Source organism: Mandrillus leucophaeus, unplaced genomic scaffold (genome assembly GCF_000951045.1).
Source record: "Mandrillus leucophaeus isolate KB7577 unplaced genomic scaffold, Mleu.le_1.0 Scaffold3, whole genome shotgun sequence".
Taxonomy (NCBI): domain Eukaryota; kingdom Metazoa; phylum Chordata; class Mammalia; order Primates; family Cercopithecidae; genus Mandrillus; species Mandrillus leucophaeus.
Genome location: NW_012103142.1, coordinates 5,002,556 through 5,029,632, shown reverse-complemented (window position 1 = coordinate 5,029,632; position 27,077 = coordinate 5,002,556). Strand labels below are relative to the sequence as shown.

At 51.5% G+C, this 27,077-nt stretch overlaps 1 protein-coding gene across 1 annotated transcript in view; it reads left to right on the top strand.

The window, feature by feature from the left end:
• Positions 1–188: 188 nt before the first annotated feature.
• Positions 189–27,077, top strand: part of MDGA1 (MAM domain containing glycosylphosphatidylinositol anchor 1) — a 68,450-nt gene continuing 41,561 nt past the window's right edge. The window contains exon 1 of the mRNA XM_011986625.1: positions 189–389. Coding sequence (XP_011842015.1) covers positions 323–389 — 67 coding nt within the window. The 5' untranslated portion in view covers positions 189–322. The remainder of the gene's footprint in view (positions 390–27,077) is intronic.

Below are 27,077 nucleotides of genomic sequence, written 5' to 3'. Positions count from 1 at the left end.
CTGGGGGCGGGAGTGGAAATCCGGGCAGTGGTAGCAGCCCCAGCTTCTCCCAGCTGCCCAGGAGGCATGGGGGAGGGCCTCGGAGGCACCCGGGGCTGGGCCAGCGCCCCCTGCGTCCCCACGCGGTCAGCGACCCCGCCGGAGGAGAAACCCGGGTCTCCGCTACCTCCGCCTCTTCAATCTCCTGGTCTTCGTCGCCACTCTCTCTGTCACCTCTCAGGGAAAGGGGGGGACATAGGGGCGTCGCGGGGCCCCGGCGAATGCGCCCCCCGCCGCCTCTCGGGCTGCGCCGCCTCGCGGGGATGAAGCACCGGCCGTGAAGATGGAGGTGACCTGCCTTCTACTTCTGGCGCTGATCCCCTTCCACTGCCGGGGACAAGGAGTCTACGGTAAGAGCCCGCGTCCCGCTCCACCTTGGCTTAGCCCCGCGCGGAAACTTTGCAAGAGGCGCAAAGTGCGCGCTGCCGGGGTTTGGTGGAGACCTCGACTCGGACTCTGGAGTGGATGCCCGCGTCCCCGCCCTCTCCAGGGCACGAGGAGACCGAGCTAGCGGCTTCGGAACACAGGGGCCGGTCGTAGGGTCTGGTGTGAAGCCGGGGTGTCAGGGGGAGGTACCCACTTTCCCACACCCTGCTAGAGGCGGGAATGATTAGGAACCCTTGAGAGCACCCGGTCGGCTCGGGAGACCCGGACAGACCCAGCCCAGGACTGGTGCAGCGACTTGCACCGAAAGCTCGTCGTGGCTCGGCCTCCGGAGTGGAAGCCAAGCGATGCATGAGCCGGAGTTGCCGCGTGGCTTGCGGGTGAGCCGGCTGTCAGCACCGCGGTCGGGCGGCGGGCTCGCCTTCCCCGCTGTTGCTGCGGCTTCGCTTCTTCTACTCACGGCTTGACAGCCTGATCAGGATGCCGACATTCCCTGGCTCCGGCGCCTACGACCCCGGCATCCCTTTTCGGACCTTCCCTGAACCAGTTCTTCCCGTCTCCGGTTCCTAGCTACAAACCTCAGCCCCACCTTCCTTCTTCCTGCGCGCACACACAGACACATTCAGCCACCATCCCCAGAAAACGCAAACACGGCACGCACCCACCGGGATACGTGTCCAAACTCTGCCTCCTGCCACGCAGCCTTGCTCCTGCGTCCGCACGTCTCGCTCTGGTTTCCAAGGGAGACTCTGGTTACCCCTTCCCCCTTCCATCCTGTGGGTTTTCCCAGGGAAGGCCCCCGGGGCAGGCATCATCCATTCAGTCACCTGGCTCAGCCTCCCGCAGTGCCTTAACCCCACAGCACTGAAAGTCATTCTCAGGGGCCCAGTGGCCGTTACTTTGCTTTCTCTTGACTGCAGGATGGCTTGTCCAGTCCCTTTTTAGTGATGTGTGGCTGGGGCGGGCAGGATTCTCTCTCTCCTTTTCTGTTGGGTGGAGGGACTAATGATTCCTCTTTTAGATCCAAAGGAGTCTGACCTGTTCTTTGTGGGGTGGTATAGGCACTGACTACTGGCTGCCAGCCTCAGGTGCTGAGGCTAAAGCACCCTGGAGGGTGCCTGGCCATCTGCTTGTGCCTGGCAAGAGGAAGGGGTGTCCTGAAGGGTGTCTGGGAGGTGACATGCTCCTGGCCCTACCCAGCTAGCTGGCTTGGGCTTAATTCTCTGGTAAGACTAGCCCAGGCATCTGGCCAAACTCTGCTTCTTAATTAGTTTGTGTGTGTCTTACTGCATGGCCCCTCACAGAGGCCAGCAAAGGCAGGAAAGAATGCAGCAGGGACTGGGAGAGGCTGGGTTTGGGGGAGGAGGCCACGGGGCAGGTCCTGGAGGCCTTGGCCTCTCCAGGGCAGATGAGGATGCCAGTAGACTGGGGTTTCTCTTTCTTCTTTCTCCCCAAGTCTTCTTTCTCCCCAAGTCAAGGTGCCTAAGAGAGGTGCTGCTGAGGTCTTTGCCTTCTCAACACAGCCCTGGGGCTGGGGAGGGTGATGGAGAGCCCTTCCTGCATGCTGCTGTCCTCCACCCTACCCTCCTTCCCTGTGCCATTGCGTGCATTTGGCAAGATCCATTCCTGGTCATGCCTGTCCTCTATCCCCTCCAGCTTCTCTAACCTTCTCTAGGCTGCTTGGGGCTCATCTTCAGGAGGTTCCTCTGTTCCTAGTCTAGTAAACCCAGCAATGAGAGTGGGATTTGGAGTCAGGGGCAGTGGTCTCTGTGGACCCTTATTTCAGAGTACTCTAGGGCCAGGATTCAGCCATAGGCTTATATATACCCTTTTCTGTGTTTTCTCCCCTCCCTTCTGTGCCTAGGTCCCAGTTGCTCTCACTCAGAGCCAATCAAAATGGGCTGGGTGTGCTGGGCCCAAGGGCGACATGGGTGACCAAGGCATGGGTGACATGCCACTTTTCCTTTGAGAGCTTGGCTTCAGGCAGTGTTGAGGCCTCAGGGGAATTGCTGGGTTTAAAAGTCTTTATTGAGGTGGATGAAGGCGGGAGAAGATTTAGGAGGAGGAGGAGGATGACAGGAGGTCGCTGAGTTCCTTGTGATGCTAGAATCTTTGGCCAGATTCAGCAGAAGGGAGGATCTCTGTAGGACCAGGACTGGCTTAAGAAGTAGGTCAAAGATCTGGGACTAGTTCTTCTGGCCCCCTCCCCAGCAGTCTTTCTGTACCTGCAAAGCAGAATAAACAGCATGAGAGTGAAGGCGGCACGTAGGGACCAGGGATGGCCACTCCAGCCCGGCATTGCATCCAGCACCCAGCATGGTCCCCGTCACAACAGCAGGAGCTCAGCAGGTATTTGTTGAATGAAGAAAGGGCCATAGTTGGGGGCAGGCTGGAAATTCTTTCTCCATGAGAAGCCTCTCTAGGACTTGGTTTCCAGCAGGGCAGTGGGGCATTGTTTAAGGGTCTCTGTTTAGGGCGAGTCACAGAGTCCCAGCCTGCAGCCCTAGAAAAGAGAAGAGGCTAGAAGCCTAGTGTTGCCCTGGCACTGGGGAGGGAGGCAGCAGGTCTAATTCAAGACATAGGAGAAAAATGTGTATCCTGAGGAGGGATCCCCTACCCCTGCCCCTCTGCCCCCAGGCCTGTGTGGATAAGGGAGGGGCTGAATAGAGGGGAGGAAGACGAGCAGGCAGTGGAGGGCAAACCTGAGGGCATTGGGCCGAGACTGTGTATCTCTGTGAGGCTGGTAGGAGGTCGGTGCCTAGAACCCTATGTCCTGCTTCCCACTGAGGTCCACCACCTGCCCTAGGATCCATGGTCTGCAATAGGGTTGGGGAGGCGGCACTCTCAGTTTGGCCAGGTGGCTTTGTTCTTCTTTAGGGCACAGATGCTACAACAGCCAAGTGCTGGACCAGATGGTCCATTTGGAGCTGGTTCTCCCTCCCTCCCTCGCCTCCCAATCTCCTGGCCCAGTTTGTTGTCCTCTGGGGTGGATCCTGTAATCTGTTTTCTGGCAAGCCAGGGGGCTGGGCTGGCCCCAGTGGCCTAGTTCTGGGGCAAAGGCAGTAGCCAAGTGATGGAAGAGGAATATCTTGCATGCGGATAGTGTCCGGGAACACCCCGCCTTCTGTCCTGGCTTCTCCTCCTCTCATAGCAGTTGGACCACAGGTTGGTGGGATTCCTCTCCCTTACAAAAACATAACAAACCCCTGAATTACTTAATATGCAGAAGTGGGAATTGACATTATCCTTAAGACAGGTTGTTTGCAACTTACTGGTGGAAGTCAAAATATTTCACCAAAGGTGTCATCAGAAACTACTATCCTATGCTAATTTTTGTAGGAACATGAAGACAGATGTTGAATAATTTGACAAGAGCAACATAGCTTACAGAATTATCACCAAATCCATTTTTTTCCCTCCTCTGGGGAGTACGGAGAAGGAATTTCAGGAAGTGAGTGTCCCAGTGTCGTCTCCTGGGTGTTGATCTGGGTGTGGGTACTTGAGGTTTTTCACTGGAGTTCCTATCCCATGCCTTAAAACTTTGGTTCCCTGGGGCTAACAGAGGCTTGGGGTTCTCTTGATGTCCTCAAGAAGCTCTGTGCTTCTGTTATTTCTTTCTTCTCACTTGCAGAAATTGCACAAGCGAGGGAGAGCACCTTGTGTCCACAAATCCAAGCTGCTTTGTTTGCTTTGCTGGCATTACCTCCCCACCCCAAGTTGATTTTGGCCCCTTAGCCAGCCTGAGGGCTCCCCAGACCCTTGGTGTCAGGCTGGAGAGCCCCCGCCTTAGGGTCAAGATTCTCATGACGTCCCGTCCTACATTACAGGATGAAATCTGCGCTTCATGGTTGGGCGGGGACTCTAGGTCAGGGGAGGAGGTCGGTTAGAGGGGATTTTGTTAGCAAGAAAGCATCCTTGAGGGGGTGGCCAGGGGATAGCTGAGAGCTACTTGGCTTGGCCTGGCTGTGAGCTGCTGGGGCCAAGGTGGTAAAGCCTCATTTAGAGCCTGGTATATTAGCTCTGCTTTGCTGGAACATGGAGGGACAGGCTTGCGGGGGGAAGTGGGGTGGAATCTGTAGGCAGAATGGAGGGAGCTAATCACAGCCGCCAAGGCCCGGCAAATGAATGATGCAGGAAATCAATAACTGGGGGCGGGAGTGGAAATCCGGGCAGTGGTAGCAGCCCCAGCTTCTCCCAGCTGCCCAGGAGGCATGGGGGAGGGCCTGGGAGGAGTGAGACAGAGGCATGAATGTGGAAGACACCCCCACCCCAAATGCCACTGTCCCCGTGTCCCTGCCACTCCCCTGCCACCCCTCACTTTCATCTCATGGCTGGGCTCATGGAAGGTGAACTAGGAGATGACCCACCTGGTGAAGATAGGGGACCTAGGAGATGGAGTCTTCAGCTCTCACTCCTGGAAGAGCCCTGCCTCACCTCCCACCTCTGGACACCTGAGCCTCACACTATCCCAGGTCCCCGGTGTGTGTGTAACTGCCTAGGGGCCCTGCCCTGTGCGGCTGCTGCTGCCGTTCCAGATGTGGCCAGCAGGGGGAGGGCTTGGCCGCCACATTGCTTCTTGCCTTTCCTGGGCTCCCGTGGGCCTCACCCTATCTAAGGGATGAGTTATGCTCATTCCTCAACCTGGGACTGAAAAGGGCTCCTTAGGGCCTTCTGGAATTCCAAGCCTCCCTCCAGCTCCCACGTACCCACCCCCGTGTCCCTAGGCACCTGCCCATGGCCAAAGCCACACTTGCTGTGATCTCAGATGAATCAGGTTTTCCCTGGGCCCCAGCTGGATGCTGGGGCTCAGCTTAGCCTAGTGGGCTCTTGCTTTGGTAAGGCTGTGGCAGGGGGAATGGGGGTGCTTGTGCCCATGCAGAAACGCCTCTGTATAAACCTGGCACATGGCCCCTCTTCTGCATCTTCTCCCCGTGGTCAGAAGACCCTGCTTTGCAAGCATACATCTGCTGCTAGAAGGTACTATGTACCAAGGGGCTTCTCTGGCATTTAAATGCTGATACAGGAGGCAAGAGCAAGGCTTAGCTCAAAGGAATGAATATTTTTGTTTTTCAACAATGAAATCTCATTTTTCCTCAAGTCTATGAATAACACCATGAGTAACTGCTGTGAGTAACATAGTGCTCTTTGCAAAACAATCAAGGAATACATAAAAGTATGAAGAAAGAAAGCAAACCTCACTTGATAACCCACCATTCCTTTGGTGATGGTTTTTTCAGGCATCCTTTTGTGTGAGGGGGAATGAACCTTTTAGGGAGGATTGTTGGTTAGAACAACAATCCCTTATAAGTGTGTAAGTGCCACATGACTTACCAGGCATTTTCATGCCTCTGCAGCCTTTGCTTCCATGACATTCTGAGAGGTCAGCACAGGGGGTACTATTGTCTCCATTGAACAGATGAGAATACTGAGGTTCCAAGAGTTTTAGTGACCTGCTCAACATTGCACAGCTGGTAAGAAGTAGCGCTAACACTCAGTCCCACTGGATCATCTGATTTGCAGGGAAGGAAAGCAGTGTGGTGTTCCTTTCACTCATCATTCATTAAATGTTTACTGAGCCTCTAACTTGAGCAAGAACCAGTTCTGGGCATTGGCAGGGCTACTGAGATGAATAAGATGGAAGGTGAAGGGGAATCACATGAAAGATGGGGGAAGATTTTGATAAATGTCATGTAACAAGGGCAGATAAAAGGTTGTGAGAATTTGAAGGGTGAAGTAATTGCTTCCAAGGCCTTGTAGAAAAGGGAGCATTTGAACTGGCCTTGACAAATAGAAGTAAGGATTGAGAGGGGCATTCCTGGTGGAGGGCAGATTGTGGCAAACGCCTGGAAGCTAAGGAACCCAAGTGTGTGAGGAGTTCGTGAGCTGTTCAGTTGTGCTGGAGCATGAGCTGAAAGGGAATTGGGGCTGTTAGGGCTGGAACAGTAAAGGAATTTTTTTTTTTTTTTTTTTTTTTTTGAGTTGGAGTCTCACTCTGACTCCGAGGCTGGAGTGCAGTGCCACAATCTCGGCTCACTGCAACCTCTGCTTCCCAGATTCAAGCAATTCTCCTGCCTCAGTCTCCTGAGTAGCTGGGACTACAGGCACACTCCACCACGCCCAGCTAATTTTTGTATTTTTAGTAGAGATGGGATTTCACTGTGTTAGCCAGGATGGTCTCGATCTCCTGACCTCGTGATCTGCCCGCCTTGGCCTCCCAAAGTGCTGGGATTACAGGTGTGAGCCACTGCGCTGGGCCAGGAATAATATTAAACATTGCTAACATTGACTGTCCAACCTGCCGTCATGAGTATGCTTTATCTTCAGTCTCATCACAACTCCTTGAGAAAGTCATTTATCAGTCCCTTGTCCAAGTGGCAGACCTGGACTTGAACCCGGAACTGCTCATTGCAAAGCTGTAAGGAGGATGTCAAACAGGGAGCTGGGTTGATGCAAGCCATATTATGGGCTAGTAGCCATGCCGCTATGTGTGGGAAGAGGCCATGCTGGGCAGACTGTCAGGCGGCTTTGCAGTTGTCCAGGGGAGTCATAGGGAGCTTTGTGGGCATGTGCAGTAGGTGTGTTCCAGGCAGAGGAATAGCCACTGCAAAGGCCGTGGAGTAGGAACCTGCCTGGCCTGTTGGAGCAACAGTGAGGAGTCCAGTGTGGCTGGAGCAGCATGAGCCAGGGGGAGGGGAGTAGAAGGTGGGGCCAGAGAGTTAGTAGGTCCAATTGTTTGGAGCCTTGAAAGCTATGAAAAGACTCTGGATTTTGTTCTGCATGAGATAGGGGACCATGGCAGGGTTTTGAGCAGAGAAGAGACATGAACTGACACCTTTTTAATAGAACCGTTCTGGCTGCCATGTAGAGAATAGATGGTAGGGGTTTGAGGATGGAGGAAGGGAACCAGTTAGAGGCTGTTGCAAAAGGCAAGACACAAGATTGTACCATCATTAAGCACTGAAAGTGTATGGAAAGAGTTCAGGCAAGGAATAGGAGCTGCAAACTGCTCTGAGATTTGGGGCTGGGAGACTTGGCACACAGTGATAACAGGTTGAACAAAAGCCACTGGAAGTCACACAGGTTTGGGGAAATGAAGTAGTTAAGAGCCTTGACTTCTGCATAAGAAACCTGGGTCTGAATCCCAGCTCTGCCCCACACCAGCTGCAAAAGCCCAAGAAGTTACATCTGCTTTCCAAGCTGTGGCTTCTCCGCTTGTCAGATGGAGATCATCGTACTCACTGTGTGTTTGTGATGAGATGGTGCCTAAGCAGCTCTGAGCACAGTGCCTGGCACGTCGCAAGGCCTCGGTAAATAGTTTTAGTGACAATGTGAGTGGAGTTTTGAACTTCATGGGATTCTGGTGCTGGAACGTCTTGGGGGGATATTGACAAATCGGGTGGACATGAGCACTGAGCTCAGGACAGAGATCAACTCAGGAGAGGTAGATTTGCACATCTGGATTTATGTCTGCAGAAGCATGTGGGTTGAAACCATGAGGTGGAATAAAATTGCCAGGGATTAGAGAGTAGAGCGAAGGGATTGGGCTGAGGCCAGAGCCCTGGGGAGCACCAACGTTTAGGGGGCAGGAGGAGGCCTGAGAGGGGACGTGGACCGGAAAGTCTGTGGCAGAGTCTGTGAGAGGAGGAGGCGCAACGAGAAAGGGCCACCGGGGAACTGGGGAGCTCGGGGCAGCTGCAGCACAGAGTGGGGATCCTCAAACTTTCCTGTGCACAAGTCTCCCCTGGGACCTTGTGGAAATGCAGATTCTCATTCAGTGGGGCTGGGGCTGGGGCTGGGCTGAGATTCTGTGTGAACCTGGGTGGTGCCGATGCTGCTAGACTGGGGATTGCGTTACGCATAATGAGGGCTTCAAGTAAGAAGACTGGACGCAGGTTGGAGGGCCAGGTGGGCAGCCTACTGCCTCTGAGGGTCCTTGCCCAGTGGCCTCACCTCTCTGAGCCTCAGTTTCCCTGTGTGAAGGCTGATTCAGGCACACTTACCTCTTGGGATTACAGAGAAGCCCAGGAGTGATAGCACTTTGTAAACTCGAAGGTGAACTATGAGGACTCTGTTTCACGAGCGCAGAGGGGGTGGCAGGCAGATGGCAGGGAGCTCCGGGTGTGGGTGGCATGTTGCAACAGGAGGTATAGGCTGCGCTTTTGAGAAATGTGGAAGGCCAGGGAGGCTGGAATAGCAGCTCCTCTTCCCCAAACCCAGCCTTTTGCCTGTGAAAGGCTGGAGCTGCAGGGGTGGGTGACCTTGGTGGCTGGGTGGTGGCTTGAGCAGGCTCGAGGGCACTGCTTGGCTGGCTTTGAAGATTCCACCCCAGGCTCTTCTTGGTTCCTTTCCAGTCCCAGAAACTCAGCCGAGATACGTTAATTATCTGGAGGACTGGAAGCTGTGTAGAGAAGTGGTTCTCAGCCCTGGCGCATGTCAGAACCACCTGGAGAGCTTTTTCAACAACAGATGCCCGGCCCCACCCCGGGCCTCCTGAATCAGAAACCCTGCAGGTGGCATCAAGGCATCTGTGGTTGTAAGAGCTGTTTAGATGATTCTTAGGCACAGCTGGTATAGACGGTGTGTCTGAAAAAGCCAGGCCAAAACAGATGTCTTCTTCCCTTGGACTTTCTGAGGGCATTTCCTGGTTTTCCAGGTCACTGCCCAAGCCTAGTTTCAACCAAGTTCATCTGAACCTGGAGTCTTAGGAAAAAAAAAATCCACTGATTATTTTCTAACCTGTGAGCAGGGAGACTTTCTAGTTTAATGGTGCTGACTGGAAGGTCCAGGCCAAGAGTCTGGGAGACTGGCCCCTCTTCTGGCTTCTAACCAAGGGACTTCCAGTCCCAATCCTAGAGAGATGAAGGAGTCTCCTCCAGAAACACAGTTTTCTTTGATTTTTAATAGGTCAATTATGGTACCTTTTTGAAATGTGGCCCTTTTGTTTATTCTCTTTCCTGTTTGGTTAAGAATAAAGTGAGGCCAGGTGCTGTGGCTCACACTTGTAATCCCAGCACATTGGGAGGCTGAGATGGCAGGATCACTTGAACCCGGGAGTTCCAGACCAGCCTGGGCAACATAGTGAGACTCTGTCTCTATTACCAAAAAATAAAAAAAAAAAAAAGAATGAAAATTTCAGAGCTGGAGAACAAAGTAACAATTCAATGTAAAACCAGCAAAATTTATTTGAGACAGGGACTCACTCTGTCTTGCAGGGTGGAGTACAGTGGTGTGATCATAGCTCACTGCAGCCTCGATCTCCTGGGCTTGGGCAATCCTCCCACCTCAGCCTCATGAGAAACTGGGACTATGGGCATGCACCACCATGCCCGGCTAATTTTTTTTTTAAGTGGAGATGGAGATCTCACTATGTTGCCCAGGCTGCAAAGGTTGGGAACCCTGCCTTTTAACATTTTGCCTCAAGGTCACCAAAAGGCTGATGGGGCTCAGCCATCACGACACAGTCCAGGAAGGAAGACAGCAGGAACCTTTAAAAGCAGGCCTGTCCGCTGAGTCTGCTGTCTTTAAGGAGCTTTCCCAGAAACACCCTACAGTGACTTCTGCTTACATCTTACTGGCCATTCTTAGCTTCAAGGGAGGCTGAGAAATAGGGATTTTTTAGATGGGCACATTCCCATCTGAAAAAATATCTGTATTCTGTTAGAAAGAAAGGGAAGTGGCTATTGTGTGGGTAATAAGCAGTCTTTGCCACAAACACCCATTTTAGGGGCAGTTGGTGTTTCTTGAATGAGAGGGGATTTAGATAAATGTGAATGACTGCTCTCCTCCTCACTCACCCCACTCTGCCAGCCTATCCTCACCTCGCCCCACTCTGCCAGCCTAGCTCAGGTAGGGGTGGGGGGCGGGGGGTCCTGGCTGCTCTGAAGATGCCCAGAAGACCTGAGAGAAGACAGAGACCCAGAGGAGGGAGGTGGCTTGCTTGGGTCACTCAGACATTCAAGTGAGAGTCCCACCAGCTTCCCATCTGCCAGCGAGCCAGACACTGTCTGTTCACACGTCCATGGGATTGTTGATTTCTACCGGTTGGTACCTCTCTACTAGCAGGTGTCTCCTTTCAGTCCCAACAGCAGAAGAGCTCTGTGGTTCCAGAAAAAGCAGCCTCCTGATTTCTGGGAACAGAAACGGCTGGGCTGTGTGAAAGGCTCTGGTCCGGAGGTGATCTAACTCATCTTTCTGCCTCTCAGCAGGCCCACACCCGCATGAGACCAAGCAGCCCCACTGCTGTTTGCTCAGTGTCTCTGGTCCTTCATTTTGGGAAGTTCTTCCCATTGACCTTATTTCAACTTGCTGTAACAATTTATCAGAAAGAAAGATTCAGGAACCGAGACCTCTGAGTTGAACTTGAGTAACTCCTTGGCACTGAGACTCTCCCCAAGTGATTCTCTTTTTTTTTAATAAATGTTTTGAGACAGAGTCTCACTCTTTTGCCTAGGCTGGAGTACAGTGGCACCATCTCAGCTTACTGCAATCTCTGTCTCCTGGATTCAAGTACCTCAGCTTTTGAGTAGTTGGGATTACAGGCATGTGCCACTACACCCAGTTAACTTTTTGTATTTTTGTAGAGACGAGATTTTGCCATGTTGCCCAGGCTGGCCTCGAACTCCTGATCTCAAGCAATATGCCCGCCTCGGCCTCCCAAAGTGCTCAGATTACAGGTGTGAGCCACTGTGCCCGGCTGCCAAGTGATTCTTTAGAAACTCGTGATGAAGGCATTTCCCCCATCTCTGAGAGGGATACTGGGCGGATAGAGATGGGGAAATGAATTGAATTTCAGTGGCCTCATCTACTTGGGTTTGATTCCAGTGTTCCAGTAAAATGCAGAGGTCCTTGAGGAGGCCAGGTTACCTTCTGGCAAGATACATAAAGCCCACAAGGCAAGCTGAAGTTCTGTGCCGTGGCAAGACCTGAATTCACTTTTCTTTCTGGAATAAGACCACAGGGTAGACACAGAGAAGGCCATGAGGAAGGGCACAAGGGTATGGCAAGGAGTCAGCTTAGCTGCCAGCCAGTGGCCTTCAATGACCCAAAAACAGATCTTCCAGATTTATTGCAGGAAGAAACTGAGACCACAGAAGGCAAGTGGCTTGTCAAGGGCACACAGCAATTAGGTGCCAAGGCTGAAGTTAAAAGCCATGTCAAAGGACTTTCTACAGCTGGATCTTTCTCATTCTCTTGTGTCACCTTTCAGGCTTAGGAGAATCCAGGACTTGTCTGCATGGCGTTTATAAGCTCATTGTGTGCCCACATCTCTATAATCCTTCCCCCTCCCCTGTGAACCTCATTTCTTATTCTCAGACCTCATTGTATCCAGACTACAGAATCTGGGGCTCATTCTGGGCCTAGAACTCTAGTTAGATGTTAGAGGCCCTTATTGGAAATGTCGGGGCACCCCCCACCCTTGTGGGTGGGAAGGTGAGCCTACTTGGTAGTGTGAACTGGAGCTTGCTGCCAGTCTCCACCGGGTCCAACATCTTGTCACATTGCCTACAAGTTCCACTTTAGAGTTATTAACAAGTTAGCTGGCAGAAGCACTGCCACTGTTTCCAGAAGGTTCCTTTGGGAATACCCGGCAGCCCTAAGCCTTCTCCCCATGGCACAGGTTGGTTGATCAGATGAGTTGGATCTTGAGCCATGAGATTCGGGCAAGGAAGTTTCCAGGAGAGTGATGGGTAGAGGAAGAGGATGGGGTATTTGATATGTGTGTAGAGGGGTCTTAGGCAATATGTGGACTCTGTGTTGTGGCCATGTGAGAAATTTCATAGCGGACACCATGGACAGTCAAAACACACTTGGACTCATAGTCTTAGTTTGGGTTCCCCCAGAAGTAGACTCTGAGATAAGGAGCTGAATGCTGTAATTATGTAGGAGGTAACTCCAGGAAACTCTGGGAGAGGAATGGGGAAGCGAGACAGGGAAGCAAAGGAAGCCAATGAAAGATGCCTTATCAAGTCAGTTACATCGGTGTCCCGTGGGGGAACTCTGGTACACTGTGAAACACACACTTCAGAGTTATCCCACCATGGGGTGAGGGAACTGGGGCATGTATACACCCACCCTGTATCTGTCATTGGATGAGGCTGCTTCTGGGGGTGTTAATTCCCGGTACTCCTAAACCACTGCACACACAGGCAGCGCAAGCTCTAGTGGCCAGAGATGTCCCTCAGGCAGAGTGGTGCCCGCAGGCATTGGCAATTGGGAGTTGGCTGGTGGTGCACTGAAGTGTTTAGGAAAGGGGGTGCAGGTGGGGCAGCAACAGTCTGTATTACATCTTGCCTTAGCCGTGGTCTTGCTTTTTCAGAGCCAGCCTGCTGTGTGGAGCTCTTTGTTTTTAGATCTCATGTTCTGGGCTGCATGTACAAGCTTCCGTTCCAGGCTGAAAACTCTTCCCCTGCAGCCACCAGACCTGTGCACTGCTCATTTGCTTCCTTGGATTTTGTGGTCAGAATCCAAGTGTGTCGATTTCTCCAAGACTCTCCTGATATAATTCAGGCTCTCCCTGAAGGATGCCTTATACCTGCGGAGGACGGGGTTGAGCATCACTAAGGACACACCCAGAATCTACAGGGTCCTTTGGGCATTGCCATGAGAGGCACCATGTTCTCCATCCTGCTGAATTTAAAACCAGCATAGAGGTGGGGACAGTCTAGCCTAGAAGACCACTCCTTCTCCCTGTAGACAGGATTCTGGGTGAAACAATTGTTAGGGGTCAGAGAGTAGTAAAGTTGACTGCATTCTGTCTACTTCCCTGCCCAGGAGCCAAGCCATGGGCTATGACCAGAGTGGCCTGCACCCCTGAATATACCTGAGCCTCATGAGTCTGGCTCAGAGCAGCACTTCCACCCTGTTGTGTATTTATCTCTTCTCTAATAACTGGGACCTGAGATTAATTAATTCAATATTTATTGAACCCCGCTATGTGCCAGACTCTGTTCTAGGTGCTGAGGATACAGCAGAGAGCAGGAAAGAGATGATCTAGAATCACAGACTCATAGAGTGACAGAGCCGGGGTGAATCTTAGGGAAAATCTAATCATTTGTCAGGAGAGAAATCTGAAGCCCAGAGAAAGCAAGAGAAGTTCTCAGGCCACACAGCAGAGAGGGTGCTCAGCCTGGAATCATGGAAGGTCAGACGTAATGGGCTTAGAGGTTGCCTCTTTCCACCTGCTCAGTTTTTGTTGTTGTTGTTTTTGTTTGTTTGTTTTTTGAGGCGGAGTCTCTCTCTGTCGCCCAGGCTGAAGTGCAATGGCGTGATCTTGGCTCACTGCAATCTCCGCCTCTTGGGTTCAAGGGATTCTCCCTCCTCAACCTCCTGAGTAACCGGGATTACAGGCACCCGCCGCCACACCCAGCTAATTCTGTATTTCTAGTAGAGACAGGGTTTCACCATGTTGGCCAGGCTGGTCTCGGACTCCTGACCTCAGGTGATCCACCCGCCTCGGACTCCCAAAGTGCTGGGATTACAGGCGTGAGCCACTGCGCCCAGCCTACCTACTCAGTTTTTAGAGGCAGAAACCAATGGTCAGAGGTGAAGGGTCTCACCAAGCTGGTGGCCCTGCTGTATCTGCAAGTGAATACTCTCTTCTCTTCCACATCCATCTCCCAAGCCAGATCTAGATTCTCATTTCCTGAGGGGTGTGTATATGTGATGTGGGCAAGGGCAGTAGGCAGGGGACATGAGTACTTTCTTTTTGATCAAGCCATGCACCTCCTTTACTGTGCCTGCTGGCAAAGTGGCCTCAAGTGATACTAGGAAGAGCTTGCTATTGAGGGATGCCCTGATATGCTCAAAGCACTGACACCCTTGTCTGATTCACTCCCTCCTTTCTGGGGATTTCAGGGAGCAGGGGCTGCAAAGTCTGGCTAGGGTGAGGGTGGGCTTCATCCCCCCATTGTCCCCTCCCTGTCTTCTGTTGGAGATCAGCGCGTATGAGTATCTGTGTATGGGGGCCACTGGTATGAGATAAACTTCTCTCACTGGGTATGTCAACAGAAGCTGTAATATATTCCTCCGGTTCTTTCTGCCTCATGCAAGTGCACATTATTTGTATTTTTTGTGCATGTAATATACAATGGCATGTGTGTGCTGTAGGTGTGTATATGTGTGACGATGTTGCACAAAAGAACATGTATGTATGTGCAGGGAACTATGTATATGTGTGGTAGGGGGGCCTGCAGACCTCTTTGGGGGCTTCCCTGGGTCCGCTTTTATCTCACTGCCCTCCAGATGGCCTTTGCCTTGGTTGCAAGGCAGGGGGTGGGCACGGGCATCCAGCATCCTGGGTCATCAGTCAGGGACTTATGTCCAGCCTGGGTATGACCTCACCACCCTTCCCAGGAGACCTGAAGTGGGGAGCAGGGGCGGGCCGAAGCTGGCCTGGAGCTCCTGGCTAATTTTCCTGGCCTCGATCGATCCAGCAGCTTCTCCTGAGTCTATTAGCAGTCCGCAAGTGAAAATATCCCCCATCGCGAGCTCTGACCTGAGACAGGGAGGAATCCATAGCAATTTGTTCAAACAGAGGAAAGCGTTTCCCTCTGATTTGTATTCCAATTTATTCCAGGCAGGAAGGGGGTCAGGGTAGGAGGGCAAACCCAGGCACTGCCAGAGCTAGCCCCAGACCCGTGCCCTTTAACCCCCCATGCCAGCCTGGGTGGCAGCTGGACCTGCCCAGGGTTCCTGGGGGTGGGGGGCTGAGGAGGAAGGGTGGACCCCAGTAGGGGACAGGGAGGGAGGTCCGCCAGCCTTCCCAGCAGGCCCTGCTTGGCTGGAGAGCTCAGTTGTGGATTTGGTTTTCACAAAACACAAAGCCGCCTGCTCGGAGCCTCTCTCCCGGGCACTGGGGCCTGCGCCAGGTGTGCGCTCACCCGCTGCACCCGTGCCAGATTGGGGGCTGGGCTGGGTGTGTGGAGACAGTGGCCCCAGCTGGGCTGAGTGGCAGGGGGGCTGCTGAGGCCCAGAGGGGAGCTGGCACCTTTGAAAAGTGCTGGTGCAGCATGGAGAGCTCCAGCACGGCCTTCCGATCCAGTGCTCATGCTTCTCAGCCTGAACAAACTGGGGCTCTCTGGTGTCCTAACCAGGGACTCTTTTGAGCACCTACACTAGTTACAATTCTGGCTGTATTAAGTCCATGCTGTTTGCCGGGCACTGGACTAGTGCTGCTGCGTGTCTAGTGCTTGCAGGGTCTGGTCTTCATCTGCCTCAGTTTCCTCACTGGTGTTCCTCCCACCCTCTGCATACCTCGGTCACCTCCTTCATGCATCTCTGCTCAACCCTTCTCACTCCCTCTTGGGAGGTGCTTCTCCCTTCTAAGGGTAACCCTAGTGGCTAAGGGTCTCAGGGCTGATGCCTCTGAGAAAGCTCCTCCCCACACCTGTCAATATATTTTCCTTTCTCCCAGATTGCTTCCTTTGGCCCCACCTTGCCTTCCCTGTCAGGGCGCAGGCCTCCACAGAGTGCCATGGCAGCTGGAGAGGAGGATTCTGGGAAGGGTCAGGCAAGTAGTCCCGCACAGCTCACCTTCTGTTCCCACCTTTGCCTTCCCTGGTGTGTTAGCGCCCCCCGGGGAGGGGAGTAACCAGAGAAGTTCTTCACACTGAGATGTCAGCAACTAGCAGCTCTGAGGTCAGCTGTCGCACATGACTTGCCAGGCTCCATGACACCATCGAGATCTAATTTCAGAATCAAGTAACTAAATATAATGAAGTCGATGAATAACCATCTCTCGTCCAGGTAGGGAGGCAGAGTGGCCTGAAGGATAGGACCAGAGCCTTCTGAAACAGACCTGGGGTGGAGGTCTGCTCGGCCGCTCACTAGCCATGTGATCGTGGGCAGGTGTTGCACTGTGCCTCAGTTACCCCATGCACAAGACAGGGATAATACTGGTACCTTCCTCAGAGGGCTGTGATAAAGGGGAAATGAGGAATGTGTGGGAAGCCATGTGCCTGGCATGTGGGAGTCAATGACCGCCGCTGTTCAGAGGAGGGTTTGCTAAGTGAGTGATTCCACCACCGAGGCCAGGCTCAGGAAGCTGCCGCTGTCACTGGCTGAGGCACAGAGGCTGCCACAAGGGAGGCGGCATGGGAGGCTCTGTGTACAGGCACGTGACACAATATTGGGACAGAGAGGGAACAAGACTGAGACCCTGGCCCACGAGGAAGGGTAGAAGAATTCCAGTCCTCCTTCCATTTTCCGTTTGGGGAAGTTTATGGCAAGAATCTTCCCTTTTAGCTACTGTACAGGGCTGGGAGACAGGTGTTTTGTACCAGCCCATTACTGCCACCCACCCACTGTCCATTTCAGACCCCATTTTCTTCCCAGGGGACAGCCTCCCTCCTCCCGCATCCACAGCCCTCAGCTGTCTCCTGATAGGGGCTTTGCTGTCCCTGGCTGTGATTGAACTCTGGTCCAGTTGTCCTTCTCCATCCCCAAGTCCTTCTTTTTTTCCCCCCAACCTACTCAATTTCAAGTCATTTACAAGTTCAGAGGCTCAGCATTATAATCAGATCCTGTGGAGCCTGCCACTTATGTGGTTTCTAAAATTTTAGCCAAAAAAGGAGAGGAAACCCTTCAGTGATGGAGAAAAAATGAGAGACTACTTAAGCAGGAGGGCAGGTATTGCGTTTCCCGATTTATAAATGTACCTGATGCTAAATAAAATATGTTCCTAAACTTTATGTTTTCTGAATTGATGCTTGAAAAAAAAGATTGTTCATCCCTTTAAGGGATTTAATGTGCTTTTGCTCCCAGGGGTGCTCGCCTTTTGAAAAGGATACAGAAAGAGAATAGACAAGTGACTATTTAATATGCAGGGTGTTGATTTGATGAGTGTTATGAACGCACAAAGCAGGGAAAGGGATTGAGTGTGATGGAGGTGAGGGCAGGCGGGCTGTCTTAAAGAGGGAGGCTAGGGACGGCCTCTCAGAAGAGAGCTGAAGGAAGGGATGGAACAGGCTCAGGAAAGCTGGGGAAGAGCAACCCAAGCATTGGGGAGGGGGTGGGGCTGTAAGTGCAAAGGCCCTGAGGTGGGAGAGGGCCAGGCCTGCTTGAAGACTGACAAAGAGGGCAATGTGGCTGGAGTGGGGAGGGCAGTAGAATGGGAAGTGGGGCCGGGGGCAGATGGCAGAGGGCATGGCAGGCTGTTGAAAACGCATTGGCTTTGACTCCAAGTGGGATGGGAGTCATGGCAGGGAGAGCAGAGGAGAAATGGGATCCTCTGCCTGCTCGTGGAGAACAGGCTACAGCAGGCAAGGGAGGAAGCAGGGAAGACCTATCAGGAGGCTGCTGTCAGAATCCAGGCAGGCCTCGGTAGTGGGGGCTAAGACTAGGGTGGCATCGCAGGGGGGCAGATTCCCGACTGGTTCTGAAGGTCAAGCCAGCAGAGCTTGCTGGTGAATTGGGTGTGGGGTGTGGGAGGGGGAGAGAGGTCATGGATGACTCCCAGATTTCTGGCTGATACTTGGTTAACGGGAGACAACGTGTTCCCACTAATACAGGTGTAGGGGGGTGAGGAGTGGCTCCCAACCCTTGAGGGTACTGTGGGGCAGTGAAAGTTGGCTGCTGGAGGTCAGTGGATGGAGGGGCCATAAAGCTAATGAGGTCCCCCTTACATTTCTGCTCCCTGGTTCTTTAACCTCAGAGCTAATTTTCCTGTGGTCTCCTGGGCTGAGGCCAAGGCCTGGCCTGGAGGAATCAGGTAACTCCATATGTAGAGATGGCTTTAGGGGTTACTAGAAGTTGGGGTGCAGCACCTCTATCTCCCCCTGCAGCTGGGTGGGGTGTTTTTTATGAGCCGGAGCTCTACCCAGGGACCCACAGTGACCCGAGGTCAGGGGGGTCAGAGTCTGCCTGGCTGTGGGAGAACCCCCAGCAATGCTGTCCTTCCCTTCCTTTCTGTGCTACTATGGCCAAGGCCCCACCAGCTCTCAAGCTGCAAGATTGATTTGTTTTCATTGCTGTTATTGTTATTATTATCCACTTAAACAACTTCATAGGAAAAAAAGAAGCCCAGTGACTATCAACCATTAACCATTCATTCTAAACTCCCTCCCCACACCTGTCAATATATTTTTACATAGCGGTAAACAGTGGTCCGTTCTGCTTTCTCGGCTGACTTTATCTCCTACACACGTCTCCTGCTATTGACTGAGCCCTCAGACCTGTCACTTTAATGGCCGCAGGGCACCCCCTGCATCGATGTGCTGGAGTTCGGGTCACCGTTTCTCTGCTGCTGAGCGTTTGGGTAGGAGCCAGTTTCCCTTTCTTTTAAATAGCTCTGCCATGAATATCCTTATGTGAATTACTTTTTCCTTTTAAATTATTTCCTTGGGGCCTATTCCCCAAAGTGAGATTGCCTAATAGGTCATAGGATAGGAGCAGTTTTATGGTTCTCATTTCGCACTGCAGGGTTGTGTGACAGAAAGTTTGAGCTGGTGTTGTGCACAGCCCGGCCACAATGGATTTTATCATTTTAATTTATTTTCACTGGTTTAATAGGTGCATTATGGCCTGCTTTTTAACTTCCAATTTGCACCTCCTGAAGTCATACTTGGGTCGCTTGGCACCTAATAATAATAAGGCCTGATCTATGCAGAACTTTACAGTTTACATGATACTTTCTTAAATGTCATCTCACTTAATAAGACACTGTGAGCCTAATGTTATTGGCCTCTGTTTTATATGGAGAAATGGGGGCTTAGGCAAGTTAAGTGCTGGAGTGGAGCCTCTAACTAGTTCTTGCAGGTTTGGTTGCTTCTCTTCTCTTCTCTTCTCTTCTCTTCTCTTCTCTTCTCTTCTCTTTTCTTTTTTCTGTTGAGACGGAGTTTCACTCTTTTTGCCGGGGCTGGAGTGCAATGGCGCAATCTCAGCTCACTGTGACCTCCGCCTCCTGGCTTCAAGCAATGCTCCTGCCTCAGCCTCCCGAGTAGCTGGGATTACAGGCGCAAGCCACCACACCCAGCTAATTTTGTATTTTTAGTAGAGTTGGGGTTTCACCATGTTGGCCAGGCTGGTCTTGAACTCCTGACCTCCAGTAATCTACCAGCCTTGGCCTCCCAAAGTGCTGGGATTACAGGTATGAGCCATCATGCCCGGCCAGGTTTGGTTGCTTTTCTATTGCACTATGTGGAAAGGACTCCCTGCCACCTATCTCTGTCCATTCTTATGTGAGGGCTCAGGGTCCCCAGATGCCCACTGCAGCCCAAATCCAGTGCCTTAGCCTCATTTTCTCCCTTTGGCTCCTACATCCGGGCCTATGCCAGAACCCCACGCTGAGCCTGCTTGAGGGCTGGGGTTTAGCCCTGTGGGCCTTGGAGACAGCCATGTTCCATCCCTTTGCCTCACTGGGCTTTTTGATTGGGTGGTGCTTTGGGGACTTCTTGCTTTAGCAAAGCCACTGCCATCCCCACATCCTGGCCCAGGCTCTGCCTTCTGGGTTGGAGGCCTGGATCTGGCAGTGTGTCTCCAGTCCTACCCTGGTGGTCCCCTATCCCTAGTGACTGTGCTGCAGACTCCTAGAGACCGGGGGCTGTCAGGCTCCACTCTGAAATAGGAGGACCTTCTCAGAGCAGACACTCTGAAGCATGAGTCTAGTTTTATTTCAGCCCCTTCCAACTGTACTTCTAGCGTATCTACTAGGCAGCATGCACTGTGCACAGGGCATTCCATTATCAGTGGGTTTCACACTCACAATAGGGAGCCCTGTTATGTCCATTTTATAGTTAGGAAGCTGAGGCTCTAGACTAGATGGGTAAATGATTTGCCTCAAGTCACCCAGAAATTACTGTTTCCGTGGGCTTGGTTCAATAGGTATGCTTTGACAGGTGCAGGCTTGGTTAGATCTAGACCCTGGGCTGCTGCCAGGGACCGGTGCCAAGTGAATCACAGTGATGGGGTCTCCAAGACCAGCAGAGCTTGGTGGGGCTAGAACTTTCCTTTCTGGGATCCAGGAAAGGAAATTTTACATGAGTAACCATGAGTAACCCTGCTTCCAGGGGTCCCACATCCCTGGGCCAGGAAGGCTCAGACGTTGGGATCCTAGGAGTCATTCTCTGCCCTGATGGCTGGAAGCCGCTCTTTTCCACTGTCATCTTACATATTCTCACGGGGAGAGCTTTTCCTCCCAGTGATTACTACTTTCAGCCCACCTTAATGTTCTGATCTCTCAGGATTACAAACTCCTGGTAATCCTCCAAAGTAGACCTCATTCAGTTTCATTTTTTCTTGCAAGACTTTGGAATAGGTTCCCAGAGCATCCTGGGCCATATTATTAAATGGAAATGGAACTGAAATTTATTAAGTACCTGCTGACTACAAGTCATTGTGCGATGTATCCAATATGCATTTTCTCATTGAATCCTCACGACAACCCAAAAGTTATCTCCACTGAAGCCTGAGACGTAGTATTATTCCCATTTTGCAGATGAAGAAACTGAGGCTAAAGGAGGTTAAACAACTTTCCCAAGGTCACTTGGACACTGAGTAAAAGGCAGAGCGCTCCTCCCTACCCCTCATCCTATGCCGTTGAGCAGCCCTCTTAGATTTGCATTTAAAGCCTCTGATCAAGCGTTGCCCAACTCGTCCTGCCTTTACTGATTGGAGATGACCTATGTCCCCTCATCATTAATGGTTTTTTGTTGTTGTGTTTTTGCTTTTTTGAGACGGAGTCTCTCTCTGTCGCCCAGGCTGGAGTGCAATGGTGCGATCTCGGCCCACTGCAACCTCTGCCTCCCAGGTTCAAGTGATTCTTCTGCCTCAGCCTCCCAAGTAGCTGGGATTACAGGCACCCACCACCACACCCGGCTAATTTTTTGTATTTTTAGTAGAGATGAGGTTTCACCATGTTGGCCAGGCTTGTTTCGAACTCCTGACCTCAAGTGATCTGCCCGCCTCAGCCTCCCAAAGTGCTGGGATTACAGGCGTGAGCCACCGCGCCCGGCTATCATTAACAGTTTTATTTCTGGCATTCTGGGACCCACCAGGAGAAAGTCCCTTTATAGTTTTCATCAGGAGACCTAAGAGTCCTCATTAAAGGGCTTTGCTGGTGGCCTGTCCAGGCACCCTCTAGTTCTATAAGTGGATGTACAGATTAGACTTCCACTGATAGACAGTGAAGATTCTATGAGCATCACCTGCCACTCTCCATACCTGTGTGCCTTCCAATGAGATCAGGATGTGGGCACAGTGGTGCTGAACATCCCCAGGGAATGGGACATAATGGACCGGCCAGCACTTACAGCAGAGGAGAGTTGTAAGGGCGCCAGCCTCTCCCAGAAGCTCCAGGCGCCACAGTGGCAGTGTCTGCAAATGGAACAAGGCCGTGCAAACTGTAGCAGGCTTGCATCTGACTATGAAAGCAGAGCTTGTTTTTGCACTCAATTGTGGTTGCAGGGTGGCGGCCTGCACACTGAAGCTTTCAGCTCTGGCTGGTTGCTGTATTCAGTGACAGCGCCCTTGTACCCAGAGGTCAGAGACACATGCACTCTGGTTAGGGAGAGATTTTTGCAGCCAAAGGGAAGGTTGGCTGAATATGGGTTTGGTTTTGATGAGCAAAAAAGGCCTTGTGTCGGGGAACAGGCTTTAATATGGTTTGCGGCAGGGAGAGGGCAGAGGTTCTTCGCCTAGAAGGGCTATGCCTCATTTGGCTCTGTGTCCCAGCGCTGAGGGCAGGAGATTTCACATAATAGGTGCTCAGAAAATGTTACAAAGCCAATTAATGAATCAATGGCAAATTAAAAGGTGATTGTGTGTGCCCTTTGAGGGACTGGGAGGACAGGGAGCGAGAGGGAGGATGGGAAGGGAATGGACTCAAACATGGGTCTAATGACTGGAGAGAGAATGACCAGAACTGGATGGGCCAAAAGTCTGTTGCTGCTTTCCCTCAAGATGCTCTGCATTAGGGCAAGGCTGGAGGAGATGGTGTGGGTGAGTTGGGGCTGTTTCAAGCCGGCTTTCCTAGCACAGAACTGGAGCCTCCTCCAGCCTCAGAACACCCCTGAGAAGTCACCTGGTCCACCCCCGGCTGGTGGTGAACAGAGGACAGGCTCCAGCCAGCTCTGCAGAGAGCGGGACTGTGGTAAGGGCAGAGCAAACCCCGATGCAGTGAGCACAGAAGGGCAGGGTTAATTTTCCCGAGAGCCCACGCTCGATGGCTCACAGTCTGCAGAGAGGCTCGGAGCATCATCCCTGGCAGAAGGAGGCCCAGGTGGAGCAGGCCAGGCGCCTGCCCAGGAAAGCCTCCTCCCAGGCCCCCGGCCACCATTCTCTGAGCAGCTAATTAAAAGAGAAAAAGCCTGTTAATATTTCAGCACTGTTAACTCTGCTAAATTATTAAGTGTCCATTTGCATTACATGCATAAAAGGATCAATAAACACGTGCGTACCAGGGTCTGGGAGGGCGAGAGGTGTCACGGCGAGGGAGGGACGGTTTCTGAGGATGCTGCACGGCGTTGGTCCTACCAGGAACACGGAGACTCCGTCCTGAGCTGTGAGCCCTGCACTGGGCTAGGCACTTGGGAAGTGGAAATGCACGGAGGTTAGCATGATGAAAGACGGAGAGTCAGACAGGTTCCAGACCAATGGGGTGTCCTTGGGTAACTTATATAACCTTGCTGAACCTCAGCTTCCTCATCTGAAAAGTCCGAACCATAATAGGCTTGTTAGGAGCAATAAATACGATAAAAGATATAAAGCACTCAATATATTGCTGGCAGAGTAAATGTCAATAAAGGGTAGCTATTGCAGTTAATGTTATATTATAGGGATGGGGGTGGGGTGAGGCCTGAGACAGCACTAGTCTCTAGTTCACTGCAATCCCTCCCTGCTCCCTCTCTGCCTCTCAGTAGGTCTTTATAGGCATCGTTCTTATTCAGCTTTTCTAGCTATTCGCTTTCCTAGTGCAGAGCCCGAGTGCCATAGTTCCCTGTTACCTCAGAATCAAGTTTAGCACCTCATACTGATAAGGGCTTGTTGAATGACTATCTGATGGAAGCCAGGACCAGAACATGGATCACAGTTCTGTACCTCTCCATCCAGAACACTCAGTGATGCTTCTGGGAGGTGGCTGAGGTGGTGGCACTTGCTGTGTCATCTGTGGGCAGATAGAACCGACTCTGGGCAGGGAATTTTGCAGCCCCTCCTTCTCCTTTTGTTTCCTTGCCCCTCCCTCACCCTGCTGTTTGGTTGTTTCGCAGCCTGCAGACTCACTTCCCCTGAAGGAGCCAGAAGCAGGAAGAGGGCAACGGTCCTCTTCATTGATTATTGGCTGAGCTTTTGTTTTTTTGAGATAGGGGTCTTGCTCTGTTGCCCAGGCTGGAGTGCGGTGGTGCAATCATGCGGTGGTGCTCACTGCGGCCTCGATCTCCTGGGCTCAAGCAATCCTCCCTCTTAGCCAGGATTACAGGCATGTGGCACCACGCCCAGCTCATTTAAAAAAAATTTTTTTTGTAGAGACGGAGTCTTGCTATGATGCCCAGGCTGGTCTTGAACCCCTAGCTTCAGGCAATCCTCCTGCCTCAGCTTCCCAAAATGTTGGGATTACAAGCATGAGGCACTGCGCCCGGCCTGAAGGAACTTTTTTTTTCTTTTGTTTAGATGGAGTCTCACTCTTTTCATCCAGGCTGGAGTGCAGTGATATGATCTCAGCTCCCTGCAATCTCCACCATCTGAGCTCAAGCCATTCTTCCACCTCAGCCTCCCGAGTAACTGGGAACACAGATGTGTACCACCATGCTGGCTAAGTTTTTATATTTTTGGTAGTGATGGGGTTTCACCATGTTGCCCAGGCTGGTCTTGAACTCCTGAGCTCAAGCGATCCTCCTACCTTGGCCTCCCAAAGTGCTGGGATTACAGGCCTGAAGGTGCTTTTAATCAAGGTTTTCCATTTGTCTTGCTGTCTATCTTGTTTGGCCCTCACCCTAGTGTTGTATCCATGTGCATTTGGCAGCACCCCTACCTGTGGCTAGCAGCTGGGCGTGGATTCTTTTATAGGGGATGGGGATCTTTGATGAAATTCCCCCATTCCAGTGAGAATTCTCTTTGGATCCTTAGTTGGCAGGTTGGAGTTTGTCTTAGTCTGACTCCCTGAGAGTTTGTGGCTCCCTCACTGGGCCTACTGGGTTCTGGAAGCCCCCACCCATACCTGTACACTTTGGGTGTATACTTTTTGGGGAGGAAAAGAGTAAGCTGATAGGGGAGGAAAAGAGTAAGCTGATAGGCCAGGAGCATTCCACCTTGGCTGTGCTCATTAGGATGCTGCCCCAAGGGTGACATGTCTCAGGCCACTTGGCTGTTCTCAACTAAGGGGTTGGGGAGGGGCGTGTTAACTCCTTAGCTGTCAGTTTTGTATTAAGTTTTTCTCCACTAGTTTTACAAAACATTGCTGTCTCTCAGGATGTTGAGGTGCTCTGCAAAGAAGGGGGTTTATGGCCAAATACATTTAGAAAGCACTGAGTGAAACCAAGTTACATGGATGTGTTTACTGCAGGACTTTTCAGGGCCTTTAATACTATACTTTGTGTGCTAAGTCTTTCTCACAGAGAGCGAGAGAAAGACCACGCAGCATCCTTACTTGACAGTGCAGATCGTCTGTGATGGACTATCAGTGAGCACTCTGTGGCACACAGGTTGGGAGAGGCTGTTTTCCTTTTCCATGGGGTTCTGTTGATAGAAATCAGGAGAGTAAAATAGCAAAGTCTCATAGACCAGAGGCAAGGAAACATACTTGGTGTCTGAAATCCTGTTCAGTTTTTTATCCACCAATATGGTATCAAGCAAAGATGATCAAATCCAGCCATGCCTCTGAAATTCCTGGGGACAGTGAACAGAGTCCCAAGTTAGCAGGTGGAAGGCCTGGGTTTCAGTCTTGGCTGTGCTGCTGTCTCAGCGAGTGACTTGGACGAGACATTTCCTCTTCCAGGCGTTGGTCTCCTTCTCTGCCAATGGGGCTAAAGGCGACTTTCCCTTTCTGCTTCACAGAACTGAGGCAAGGAGCTTGGAAATGTACAGTGGACCCCAGGAAGGTGCCAACCCTCATCATCTGTGACAGAGAAGGCAGGGTCCTCTCATGCAAAGGGCTTGAAGACTGCAGGGGATGTGCGTTCTTGAGAGGAGTGCAGGATCATTTATAGAATAATAATGCTGGCTGACATTTTTAGATTGCATACTGTGTACCAGGCACTGTTTTAAACACTTTACATGAGTTTCCTTATTTATTCCTCACAACAACCTCATTTTGCAAATGAGAAAACTAAGGCTTAAGTAACTTGCACAGCCAAGTCCATTAGTACCATGAGAAGGGGGATACCCGGGGAAGGGCTCCAGTCCTTCCCACTTTCCAACCCTCTGAAGCCCTGCACAGCCCTCAGCATGAATTTTGAACATATTCATGAAACACCCCTACCCGTTTAATGACTGCTTTGAGCATTTCCACCCCTGGGTTGCATGTGTAGGGGTGCACAGCAGCTGGTCCCCTTTCCCTATCTCTTGCTCCTATTTCATCATCTTGGGAGCTGTCATTTATGGAGAGAGCACATACTATTTGACCAGGTGTTTTACATATATTGCATTAACCCCTCATACTAGCCCTGGGAGAAGGCATTATTGTTCTTATTTTATAAATGAAGAGGCCGAGGCTCAGAGAGGTTAAGTAATTTGCCCAGCATCACACAGCATCACCCAGCTAGTGGGTAGCAGAGCCAGGAGAATGGGCCCCAAATTGTGTGACTCCACAGCTGTGTGCTTTCCATCTCTCTAAAGCAGACCTTTTCTCTCCCCATGGTTCCTTATCACATCCCCCTGTTTTCGAGTCATCATAGCATTTAACACACTCTGAAACCACCCTGTCCATTTCTGTTTCCTTTTTTGCTGTCCATCTCCCCAGCAATGCTCTTTGAGAGCCATCCCTTGTTTGCTTTTCATGACAGTATCTCCAGCGCCCAGCACAGTGCCTGGCCTAGAAGGACTTATTGTTCGACAGACTGAATGAAAGGATTATGTCATGGTGTATCTGGAAATAGCCATTCCCAGGTTGCCGTCCGAATCAGGAGATGCTGCTGCAGGCAGTACCTTCCTAGGGTGTGTGGAGCTGGATGGAGGCTGAGGTACAGTGGGGCAGGGACCCTTTGGGGTTTAGGGTCAGAAATATGGTTCTGGCCATTCCAGGGGTGACCTGAGCCAATGGGAGGCTGACTCATGCTAAGGAAACTCAGTGGGGGGTGATGAGCAAATTGAAAGGCCAAGGCCAAGGGGGACTAGGTAATTTACTACTATTGAGGACTCATTTCAGAAGGAAAACTGTACCTGGAACCAAATCAGCAACGGGAAGTGGCTCATCAAGTAAGAGTGAGAATAAAGGGAGTTGGATAACTGTAATAGTAAATGGATTATCCTGGATAATCTCAATGGTTAATATTATCCCAGGATGGTAGATGCTGTTTTCTAAAAACCGAGGTGTAATTTAGAAGGTATAATATGGTGAGGTCCAAAGCAGATACCTTGATGTGCTTTTACTTGTGTATCCAGACACTGTGCAACCACCACTCAGATCAAAATGTCCAACATTTCCATCTCTCTTCTTCTCCCCATGAAAGTTCTCTTGGCCGGGTGCAGTGGCTCACGCCTGTAATCCCAGCACTTTGGGAGACCGA